Source organism: Vigna umbellata, chromosome 9, assembly GCF_029865625.1.
Source record: "Vigna umbellata cultivar VRB3 chromosome 9, Vumbellata_1.0, whole genome shotgun sequence".
NCBI lineage: Eukaryota > Viridiplantae > Streptophyta > Magnoliopsida > Fabales > Fabaceae > Vigna > Vigna umbellata.
The window spans coordinates 42,137,980-42,150,879 of NC_142173.1; the positions used below are offsets into that span (position 1 = coordinate 42,137,980).

Here is a 12,900-nt window from a genome sequence, read left to right on the forward strand (position 1 = left end):
TTGTTTCCAATGGTAGATGAATCCAGATTCAAATTGTGAATTTTTCCTTGATTTGATTCTTTATGATTAGTAAAATTGATAATGAAAACAGATCCTCCCTCCTAAATATGTTCCACTAGACATAGCAAATCATCGTCAGAGGCGATTGCCTGAGGACAATGTTCCAGTTTTCCCCTTTATTTTCTTCTTTCTCTTCTTTCCCTCCCTCACTAGATTTGTTCTACTGGCCACACTGTCAGTTGTCAGAGGTGATACTAGGTGTTGATGCTCTGTTTTTTTGTCAATTTATTTTTATATTAAGTTGTTAAGAAATATGTTTAAAATAAACTTACAAAACAAGCAAAAGTGAAATTCAACTTAGCTGATCAAAGTATGTTCACGACGCAACATGTTACTAGTGATGACATTCTCCTGTGCAAGATGGTACTAGCACCAGCAGGTGCCATTGAATGTCTATATATAATCGAAAAAGGATGGGTGCTATTTGATTATAGTGGCCCCGAATGAGACTTAAGCATATGTCTATATATAATAGATAAGGACGGATTTGTAACAATAATAATAAAAAAAAAACAAGAATAAGATTGAAAGAAAGCACTTTTATTCATTTTCAAATCATTACAATTGTCTTGATTCCAAATCAAGGAAGAGCTTTTGTATCACATTTCCTTTTTCTCAAACAAAAAATTAATCTGTTTCAGATAGTGGGTGAATCTCTGTCTTGGTAAACACATTTTGGGATTACCCTTTGAGACTATCTTCTCGATTTTGACCTTCACAACTTCAACAATGTCTCTCATGAAGTGTAGTAATGTTTGTGTTTGGTCCTCCTGTAAATTCTGATGATCAACAAAATGGACAACACTTTGGCTATCGAAAAGTATGGTCACACATTCCTACACAATACGGAACTAAGCTATTATCCCCCTTCAACCATAGTGTCTCTTTTACCCCATTTATGAGTGTGATATGCTCAGCTTGGATAGTAGATAACCACCATTGATTGCAAAGTTGGCTACATTTTAGTATCAATATTTCTTGTATAGTTTGTGTCTACAAACCCTTTTAGCATCTCGCTACGAGTGGATTGTCTATACACTAGATTAGATGATACAATTCCTCTCGCATACCTCAACACCCATTTCAAAGTCTTTCAATGAGTACGTCCATGATTTATCATGAACTTACTAACCACACTCACATCAAGTGTGAGATCCGATTTACTATACATTATCCTATATATTATGCTACCTACTTCATTAATATATGAAATGGTCTTCATCTTCCTCTAACATTCTTTAGAATTAGGAGCTTGGATAATTGAGAGCTTCCAATGATCTTAAACTTGTGCATCTGAAACCTCTCAACCGCCTTCTACTAGTATCCTTGTAGAGATAGATGTAACTTTCCATTTGTTTGATCCCTTCATATGTTCATCCTAAGTATTTGCGTCGTGATATCTTTCATTCCAAAGTTTGAGGTTAATTTTTCTTTATTTCATTTTTACATTGCTTAGCTATAAGGATATTGTCTACATATAAGATCAAGAGCAATGCACACCTTCCTTCTCTTTATAGAATGTAGATACAACTATTATAATTGCTTCTATGAAATATTGTCTTGTATTGAAGACTATTAAATATCTTGTACCATTTCCTTGGACTTTTGTTTCAATTTAGAGATTTCTTTAGAAACACGCATTTCCTTGATATTCTACAAACCCTTCAATAATATATGCTAAAGAGTTCTCTCCACATCCAACAATTTTGACACTATATTATATTGGTTAGCAATTGGCATCAAAATGCTTATTGAACAATGTCTTACCATAGATGAGAAAGATCTCATTATAGTTTGTCCCCTCCACTTATAAAACCTTTTGCCATTCCTTTAGACAATTTGATTCATATCTAGAATGCTCCACCTCAATGTGAACTTTTTCCTTGCCTTTTTCCATATCCAACTATTTTGACACGAGATTGTACTACTACCAATTGACATCAAAATGCTTATTGAACAATGTCTTAACACAAATAATAAAAACTCATTATAGTTTGCCCCTTGTGTAAAACTTTTTCCCACTCCTTTAGACAATTTGATCCATAATGGGAATGCCCCACCTGAATGAGTGAATGAATTTAAAAAGTGAATGAATTTTCAATCTTCCGCTCAAATTTTTATTGAATTCACTAACCTTTTAACGTCTAACGTTGGGGCATTCGACATTTTATATCCTTTTGATGTCTAATTCTAACAAATTCAACGTCATACGTAAATACATTTTCACCTTCGGGCCAAACATTTTATCAAAATTTACCCAATATAACAAATTGACGTCGAATTACAAATCTAAATGACGTCTAATAATTGCATTTATTTACAAAAATGTCACTGGTCATTCTTAACGTTGGTTATTTAGTGGTTGGACGTTGAACGCACGACGTTATACGCTGTTTTTGCACTAATAGCTTAATCAAACACCCACCTACTCTAACACATTTCAATCATTTCGATATACATCATGCTATTGGTATTGGGTTCAATCACTATCTATGAGAAACTCATACCCATCCACCCAAACATGATTAAGGGAAGATAAAAAAACAAGAAGAAACTCGAATAGTAGTAAATCTTTGACACTTGGACTGTCGTAAATCTCTAACAATAGAGAATGAAAAATGCTTTCCAAAATACTTGTCTAACACTTGGACGACGATAGAAAGTGAAAATAAAAAGAACCTAACACGTTAAAATGAATTCTAAATTACCTGCTACCCCCTACTTGTACACAAGTATCAATTATTTGTAACAAATATTATTTGCGAGTACATAAGGGTGTAAGTATTTTTGTCATCTTCAGTGATCACACAATTATAACTCCTTCAACCTATCACCTCCTATTAGGTTTTGCTTCCTTAACTCCATCAAACCCCATTATATTAGGGCCTCAACTTTAGATGCCAAAACTTTGTCTTATGTTGCATCATCTGACTAGTCACATACACATTTATGGTCAAAGTTGAATCCTCTAATATATAAAAACAATATTTTTTCAACCTCCTCACAATTATAAATGCTCCCTTTATAATTTTTCATAATTTTCTCAATTTTGGTCATGAAACCCATAAGATTAAACATACTAAATAACAAAATATTATGAGTTATGGAACATACCTCACTTCTTGCAATAACATTTATGGGTTGTTAAACGTCTTTAAATTGATTAACCTCATGCCTTGCGCCTAACATGCTTGATTGTTCTTCAAAAGAACCTTTTTCATTATTTCAATTTCAAAGAATTCCAAGGTCTCAAATGTGTTGAGTGCATCTTGAGTCCATGACTCATTACTTTGTGTAATAGACACATGCGCCATTAACACCCCTGCAACCTCATCTATCAAACATTATCACAATATCAACATATTCCCTGTTGGACAATATGACTTGAAATGACCTTCTTATTGCAATTATAACACTTAATATTTGTCATTCTTTAGCCAAATACTTTGATGATTTCTTTCCCTTCCACTCTTTTCTCTTCTTTCCCCATTAACTTTAAAACATTTAGACTTAATTCATTATCGTCAATTTTAGATTCTTGAAGCTTATGTAGCCATTTAGTCTTAATTAAGATGTCCACCTCCTCTAACTTAATGTTTTGTTCCTTTCGATGGGGATTTCCAATCATCAACATCAAAAGTTCAATTTGCATCACACATATCTATGAGAGAAAATGTTGTAGATGAAAACCATAGGATATAGTACTTTAAGATACCTAAAAACCTTTTAACAGCAATCCAATGTGCATCCCCTAGATTAACCATAATCGGACAAACCTTATTGACAACTGATATCAAGATGAGTGAGAGTAGCATATTGCAATGCTCGTACAACTAATCGATAAAGAGTGGGATAAGAAAAAATATCATATTTTGGTTTTATTCAAAAGATCTCATATGTACTTGCTCGCATGAAAGTTATTACTTTAAAATTATATATAAAACAAAAGTATAGAAATGTAGACATAATTAAAATTTTTATTTTTAAATTTTATTTCTTAAGAAAACAAAAGGTTTAATTAGTCATTTGGTTTATGTTTTTGTTCAAAAATGTCAAATTAGTTCTTTAGTTCTTTTAGTCCATGATTTGTGAAAATTGATATAATTTGGTTTTCATTTGTGAAAAATTATCACTGGTTTTACATTAACACTAACATTATATTAATTACACCAACAAAACAAAGCATCCTTATTTTCAACTTCAATTTTGATGAATATTTTTTCATCTATTTCAAGAAATTTAACAGAAAGAATTAAATTATATCAATTTTTCACAATTCAAGATTAAATTGCATAAGCTTTCATAAATCAGATCAAATTGATACTAAAAAATATTGGAAGAAGTAACTCAACATTTTTGAAGGAGAAAATGGATGGAATGACTAATTAAACCAAAACAAAATTAGTTATTACATCTATAACTTTAATGTGTGTATAATAAATAACTTGTTCTATTATATGATTTTTATAATGAATAAATTTATATAAAATAATAATAATAATATATTATTTATAAGAAATTATAAGACACCATAATAAAAAAAATGTGGACACCCGTTTGCATATTGTGTTGTATTTCACTAATTTGTGTGTATTCACTTTTTTTTACAAGTAAAAATGTATTAAATAATGTTATCAAAATGAAAAATATTAATAAATGAAGAGCTTTTATATTTCTTTATTATGTAAATTGTTCTTTTATTGTGAATAATTATATAAGTTTAAAAATAGTTACTAAGAGTAATATTGAAAAATAGTTTTTTATTTTTAATAATTATTTCAATTTAGAATTAAGTTAGTTATTAAAAAGGTAAAATTGAAAAAAACGGATATTTATTTGAATTTTAAGAAGTAATCATTCAAAGAATAAAACTAGAAAGAAATTGTGGATTAAAAAAGTAAATCCAATCGTATAGATTTTTTTATCGTAAATAATTATTTAATTTTAAAAATTGTTACTATAAAATTGAAAACTAATTTTTTATTTTGAATAATTATTTAAATTTTAAATACTATTTTTATTAAAATAATAAAATTGAAGAAAAAAATAGAAAATATGAACACTAAAAGAGTAAATTACATTTGTTGGTATAGACAAAGATAATAATAATAATAATAATAATAAAATATTATTTATAAGAAAACATAGACAATATAACAAGAAAATGTGGACACCCATTTGGATGTGGTGTATTTTCACTACTGTATGTGTCAACTTTTTCTACAGTTAAACTTTATTAAATTTTGAAATAACTTTTCATAATTAAAATGAAAACTATTAATTAAAAATAAAATAATTTTTTATAAATAGTAGTTATAAAAGTAAAAAAATTATATATTTTATTATTTAAATTTGTTTTTGATTATAAATAATTATTTGAATTTAAAAAGAACAGTTATTAAAATAATAAAATTGAAAAATAATTTTTTTAGTAATTATTTGAATTTTAAAAAAGTGGTTTTTATAAAGGTAAAATAAAAAAAAGAGTGTTTATTTAAATTTTAAGAATTAATAATTTAAAGGGTAAAATTGAAAAAGAATTGTGGACACCAAAAAATGAATCCAATGATATATAGGTTTTTTTGTTATGAATAATTATTTAAATTAAAAAAAACAGTTAAATTGATTATTTTTATTTTCTATAATTATTTGAATTTAAAAAGATGTTATTAAATGATAGAATTAAAAAAAAATTAAAAAAATTGAACACTACAAAAGTTAATTTCCTTTATTAGCTGTATAAATTATGATTAATGACTAATGGAAACATATTCGCCATGGGTGTTAACTTTTCTTTCTTGTCATAGTAAAAGTTTTATTACACTATAATTTGATTACTAATTTTTAAAATAAAAATATCAAAAAGTTATAAAATACATTTTATATAAAGATAATTATAAAAAAAAATTCGTTATCATGTTAGTGCAAATAATTTTTTTATTGTGTAAATGATTTGTTTAATATAAGTATTTATTTGAATTAAAACTTTTTCTACACATGTATAGCTAAAAATATTTTGTTTATTTGTTTTGAATAATTACTTAAGTTGGAAACACGTAGTTACAAATAAGATGAAACTAAAACAAATTGTTTATATAAAACTAAATTTTCTTTATTAACAGTACTAGTACTTATTCACTTTTTTTAATGATAGTAAAAATTAATAAAATTATTATAATTATTGTATTATTTATTATAATTATAAAATTTAATATAAATAATTTTATAATTTTATTATAAATAATTTGTACTTATTTTGTAGATAAATTTGTAATAAAAAATGGCTAAGCTTAAAACAATCAAATAAAAAATAATTAAATTTAAAAATATTACTTAGAAAAGTAAAATTAATAAAATATTTATTTTAATTTAAAAGTATATTTAAAGGATATAATTAAAAAATAAATATAGAAACAAAAATGAGAAATCTAATTATATAAAGATATAGATATATTAATAATGTAAATATAAATAAACTGAAAATAAAATTGTATACATAAAAGAATAAATATTCTTTATTAATAGTATAAATAGATATAGAGAATCTATCTCCTAAGATCTAAGTTATTTTATTGTAATAGAAATGACCTACAGAGGACATGTTTCCACTACTATAAAGAGGTTTTTTTCTTTTTTTTTTTGTAGGTTTTTTTTTGTTCTGAGAAAAAAGTTCAGAGGACCACCGTGTCGTTTTTTTCCCTCCAAAATATATGATTGATGGGTAGCTTGCACCGGCACCGGTTATCCCTAATAAAAATGAAAATTGTAATAAGCTTTGTTAAAATGCATAAAATGTTGCGTGTGATTGGGTAACACCTTTATAAGATCCCTAATTGCTGCTGTAGCTGCTGTTTAAGAACCACAACAGACTAAATCCTCCGGTGGTCACTGTAACCTTCTCAAACCCTAAAACTGTAAAGATCGCTTCGATTAGTCAAATCCATCGCGGCTGGTTCAGCACAAAATCCGTCTCCCTTTGTCGCTGCGTTTAGAAGCTGAATCGAGGTTTCTTTTGTCAATCACTCTCTCGCTCTTCATTTTTCAATGACACTCTGTATGAATCTGAGCCTTCTTTTTATTAGTTGTTGTGTTTTTGGGTTTTCATTTTCAGCAGAAAGAAGGGTTGCTAGTTTGTTTCATCTTATGTTGTTTTATGTAAACAGTGGAAATAAAAAAGAAAAGATGTTCATGTGAAACTCGATAGGAGAGTAGTTGTGTCCAGTTAATTATGGATTCGTAATAATGACAAAAAAATATCTTTTTTTGTATAATGTTTTTTGGGTTTCTGTTTATGTAAAGTTTCTGTTTTGGCTATTCAGTTGTCATTTCTTGGTGTGGATTGGTCAATGTATGACCAAGTTTTTAAAAATGAATTTGCAGTTTTGATTTTGGCCGCAGTGTCAAGGTTTTTGGTCACCTGGGAAACCCCATGGCGGTTACAGTGTGTTCAAACATTTTTTCTGTAATTTCCTGCAGTATCAAGGGTGGAGTTGAAACCACATCTGCCGCCTCAATTTAAAACTTTGTTTAGAACACCATTTGGAGATCTGAAACTCTGTATGGCTGTTTTGGGCTGATCTCGTGTTGACTGACTATTCTTGCAGGCTTTTAGGGGAAGTGACTGAAAGAGGCTTTGGCAATAGATTGGAGTATAGGTTAGATTCAGTAGGTACATTCAATTAGAAAAATAAAGCTTATTGTAAGATATATAGAGACAAAGAAACGAGGATTTGCTGGGTGGTTATGTAACATATATTTAGACATATAGAAAGGTGTTTTTGCAGGGTGATTTTAGATTATCACTATTAGTTTGGCAGTGTATTTGGAGCCTCTGCATCTTTCTTGTCTAGGAGGTGTTTTTCCATTTTGGGATCCGAGATTGATGGATGTAGTAAATGATTTTCATATGGGAGGTTCAACCAGTACAGAGGATGTAAATTTGTCACAGAAGCGGAAAACACCAAAAAGGAAGAAACAAGGTAATGCTGTTGAGTATGAAGATCCTGATTTTTCACTGGATAATTCTTCACCAAAGATGGATGCTACTATAAATCACCCATTGTCTAATATCTTAACTTGCTAAATAATTGTAGAATTTAATTCGACAAAGCAGAATGAGAAGAGCAAAAGGAAGAAGACAACACATAATCCTATTGCAACACATAATCCTATTGAAGGCAATAATAGCGGCTGTGGCACTTCAGAGAATACTTTTTCAGCAAAAGATTCTGTTCCTGCATTGGATATGCAGTCAGGACATCCAATTCAATGTCTTTCCACTGATCCAATAACAAGTCAATCTTGTGAGGATGTGGGTTTTTGTCAAGGAGGTCATGAAGAAAAAGAGCAGAAGATGATAAATGCAACTGCAGAAAAAGCTTCCTCACCTGCATTGGATATGCTGTCAGGACATCCAATTCAATATCTTTCCACTGATCCAATAACAAGTCAATCTTGTGAGGAAATGGATTTTTATCAGGGAGATCAAGAAGAAAAGGAGCAGAAGATGATCAGTACAACTGCAGCAAAAGCTTCCATACCTGCATTGGATATGCTGTCAGGAAATCCAATTCAATGTTTTTCCACTGATACAATAACAAGTCAGTCTTGTGAGGAAGTGGGTTTTTGTCTGGGAGATCATGAAGAAAAGGAGCAGAAGATGAGCAATACAACTGCAGCTAAAGCTTCCACACCTGCATTGGATATGCTTTCAGGACATCCAATTCAATGCCTTTCCACTGATCCAATAACAAGTCAACCTTGTGAGGAAGTGGGTTTTTGTCGGGGAGGTCCTGAAGAAAAGGAGCAGAAGATGATCAATGCAACTGCAGCAAAAGCTTCCACACCTGCATTGGATATGCTGTCAGGACATCCAATTCAATGTTTTTCCACTGATCCAATAACAGGTCAATCTTGTGAGGAAGTGGGTTTTTGTCTGGGAGATCGTGAACAAAAGGAGAAAAAGATGATCAATACAACTGCAGCAAAAGCTTCCTCCCCTGCATTGGATTTGCTCTCAGGACGTCCAATTCAATGCTTTTCCACTGATCCAATAACATGTGAATCTTGTGAGGAAGTGGGGTTTTGTCAGGGAGATCATGAAGAAAAGGAACAGAAGACAATGGATACAACTGCAGAAAAGCAGCATAACGTTTCAGAAGTAAGCTGCAACCACACTTCTGTTGCAGCAAGTCCGGAGCCTTTTTCGAAAGAGTGTGTGCCAGAAGTTGTAAAATTGAGTCCTGAGCATAGCATAAATGATAACATTTCCAACCTGGAGGATAAGAATAGTTTTGTAAATGATACAATTATGATGAAGGAAGATGTTGATGACCCAGCAGATTATGAATTGTACGATAAAAACATGTGTTACAAAGCCTGTACAAGGAGACAAATGGTTGATGCTGATTGTAGGAGAAGCAGTGGTGACCATAGTCCTGAAAGTGCTAACAAGGAACAGACTTTTCAGGATCATGACAAGGATCATTCACACCAATTTTCTGATGGATCATTGAGAGTTGGCTTGATGGATGGAGAAACAAAACTTTCATTTGATCAAGTTACCTCATATAGTGGGGCTGCAGCTGAGGAAATAAAGTTGAGCACTGACATTCCTGTGGAGCATCTCGAAGCAGATGGTAGACAACAGGATGATACAGAGATTACAAGAAGCAATCTGTGTTGTGGAGGTGATGTTTCTGATTTAAGATTAGACATGGTAAGATATGATCATTTAAAGATTTTATAATTCTCATTGTTGGTTTTGCAGGTGAGCAAATAGAGTTGAACACTGACAACATTGATGAGCAAAGGTCTATGACTGTCTCATCTGCAGTTGGCATTCATGTGGAGCAAGTTGAAACTAATGGTAGACAGCTAGATCATGCGGAGATTACAAGAAATAATCTGTGTTGTGTAGGTGATGTTTCTGATTTAAGCTTAGACACAGTAAGAGATGGTCATTTAAAGATTTCACAATTCTCACTAGACAGAAGTGGTTCGGGGAACCCAAAGAAGAAGCTTCTCATCCTTGATGTGAATGGACTGCTTGCTGATTTTGTCAGTATCTATGACACTAGAACAAGATATAGGCGAGAACGAGAGCCAGATTTTATACTGAAAGGGAGAAAAGGTAACATGGTCAAATATCTGGTTTCCTCATTTCAAATTTCATATTTTGGTCTAGGTTGAAAATTAGTGCCATGTTATTTTTTCCTTTTGCAGTCTACAAGAGGCCCTTTTCCGAGAATTTTCTACAGTTTTGCTTTGACAGATTTCATGTAGGAGTATGGTCTTCTAGAGCCAAGTATTTTCCATTCTATGACTCTTTTTTTATTATTTTAACCTAGGCTTGAGTTGCAATCAAAGACTTTCCGAATTGTATTTAAGCAATAGAAAAGTGGTCTTTTTACATTTTTTTACTTTGCCACTATTGGCAGGTGCAATGTTGATGAAGCAATCAAATTTCTCATGGGGAAATCTGCATCCAAACTTCTCTTTTGTTGGGTAATCTGATCTATAACTCTTTTTGTATCTTTTAGTATTATTTTAGGGGCTTTTGGTAAGGTATATAAGTCTGCAATAAATAATTTATTTTCCTCCAACCTAGTCTTAGGAATTAGGTACATCTTCTATCTAGGTGTATTCTATTACAATTTTACTCTATATGGTCTTTTGTTTTATGTGGGCCAGATGTGGAAGGGTTATTTGGATTGATTTGTAATTCCCTGCATATCGAATTAAATAGGAAATTTTGTTAATCAAAACAAATTGTTAATTTAAAAAATTGCTGTCTGTCACGTATTTAATTTTTCTCATTTAATATCGTGTGTCTCTTCAGTACGGCTTGTTATATTTTTTCTTCCTGACTGACTCCTATGCCTTCTCTTCTGCAGGCTTTTCCATATCATTAGTTTTATGTTTTAATTATCAGTACCCAAAAAGAGCGTACATTGGCGGCATTTAAATATATGGAGTTCTTACATGATATTTTAATAAACGTCAATCAACAAGAAAATTATATTGCACTGCCAGCCTTTTAATTATGGCTGTCTTTTGTGAGTGTGTATGGATTTTGGTTTAGGCAAAGTGGATGCAGTGGTAAATCATAATTACATTTTAGTAAGATAGCTTGTGTTTCATCATTATAAATGCAGTTTTAGCCTGTAAATGGCTACAGTTATCTTCATTCCTTCTTGTAATTTCTCTAGACGCTATTAATCTTTTTGTATAATGTGATGTGCAGAATCAGTCCCACTGTACTACAACTGAATTCACTACTGTTGAGGATTTACACAAGCCCCTTGTGTTGAAGGAACTTAGAAAATTGTGGGAAAAGGAAGAAGCCGATCTACCATGGGAGAAGGGAGAGTTTAACGAGTCCAACACATTATTATTGGATGACTCCCCTTACAAGGCACTAATGAATCCTGTAAGCTCTCTTCTTTTGTCTTCCTTTTATGCAGTAAGCTTTACTTTCTGCTGTTGTGATTTCAACCTTGCAATTTATTTTCAGATGCATTCAGCTATATTTCCTTATTCTTACCGATACTTCTACACCAGAGACTCAGAATTAGGTAGGACAGTGTTCTGCTCATCTTCCTCTCCAGTATAACACATGTACCATTTTTCAAATAACAAATGCTTTAATGATACTGATGTGAAATTGTGTTGACAGGACCAGAAGGTGATCTTCGGATTTATCTAGAAGGGTTGGCTTTAGCTGAGAATGTAAGAAAGTACGTGTCAGAAAATCCTTTTGGGCAACGGCCGATAAGAGAAGCAAATCCATCGTGGGGTTACTACCGTAGAGTTATAGAATCAGTTCAAAAGAAGCGATCAGGCACTGCATTTGTTTAATCACTCTGATGAATGAAATGACGTTCAGTTTTGATTTAAAATAGATCAGTTTTGTTTACTTACTACTTCTTAAGCCAGAATGACTAGCAGCAGGGCATATAGTTCAATTGTTTTCATCATTTTTTTACCTTCTTGGAACGCTTTTGGTTTGCCGTTGGAAATCACTGACCACTGAACTCCAGTTTAGAGCTGTTCAAAATTGATTATTATGTAAAACTTGGATTAACAGAATAAACTAGAGTCTCATTTGAAGCTACTTAAGGTGGCATTTGGATCCTCAAAAAGAATATGCAAGTCTATTAGGTATTATTTCCTTCTTCCATACATATCCTTTTTGGACAAGGGAGCTAGTTGATTATAAAATGATTTTGAAAGTTAAATAAATTAAAATAAAATGATATTTAATGACTGAAATTTATTTAAAGCTTTAGAGGAGATTTCAGTCCATAGTAGTCATCATTTTCAAGGTAAGAATTACTACTGCTTTTGACTTCTTCAATAATTCTTCATTCTCATCATCAAACCCTCAGGAAGCTTTTATTTTGGGTTTAGACTTTCCCTTAAAATTCAGGTTCAACTCTTGGATACTTCATTCTTCTTCTCTGCAAGGAATTCAAGTTGAAAGTTCTTCCACCACCGATTAATGTCAATTGATCCCTGCATTAAGAAAAAAACAATGATATCCAAAGGCATCAACTCTATTCCTAGTAGCTGTAGTTTTTGGATGGTTTAGATTAATTCTAAAAAAAAGAAAGTATTTCCAATAACATTTCAAATCTAAAATTAAGAACAGAGATTCCATCATTATCAGTGGACTATGTTTCCAACATACGGAATTTGGTTTATCAAGTGTTTTGTATCTTTGTCGCTTGCTCAATGGAATTTGGTTTTTAGATTCCATTTCTCTTTGGACCACATTTGCTCATTGTGGTGAAAATCTGCACTCAACTCCAACTTCCTGCACGACGAATCAATTGTCTT

At 31.3% G+C, this 12,900-nt stretch overlaps 1 protein-coding gene across 2 annotated transcripts; it reads left to right on the top strand.

Moving 5' to 3' along the window:
- The first annotated feature begins 6,703 nt into the window (after positions 1-6,703).
- LOC124842255 (uncharacterized) lies at positions 6,704-12,220 on the top strand. Of its 2 annotated transcripts, none has more exons than XM_088099617.1 (9): positions 6,704-7,065; positions 7,441-8,039; positions 8,154-9,749; positions 9,830-10,192; positions 10,285-10,366; positions 10,500-10,566; positions 11,306-11,491; positions 11,576-11,636; positions 11,738-12,220. In XM_088099617.1, the coding sequence occupies exons 2-9, from the start codon at positions 7,943-7,945 to the stop codon at positions 11,917-11,919; spliced, it is 2,634 nt and encodes an 877-aa protein (XP_087955743.1). In that variant the 5' UTR covers positions 6,704-7,065; positions 7,441-7,942; the 3' UTR covers positions 11,920-12,220. The 2 variants fall into 2 exon arrangements, with proteins under 2 accessions (XP_087955743.1, XP_047174658.2); XM_047318702.2 differs by having other exon boundaries at positions 7,665-8,039.
- Positions 12,221-12,900: the final 680 nt, after the last annotated feature.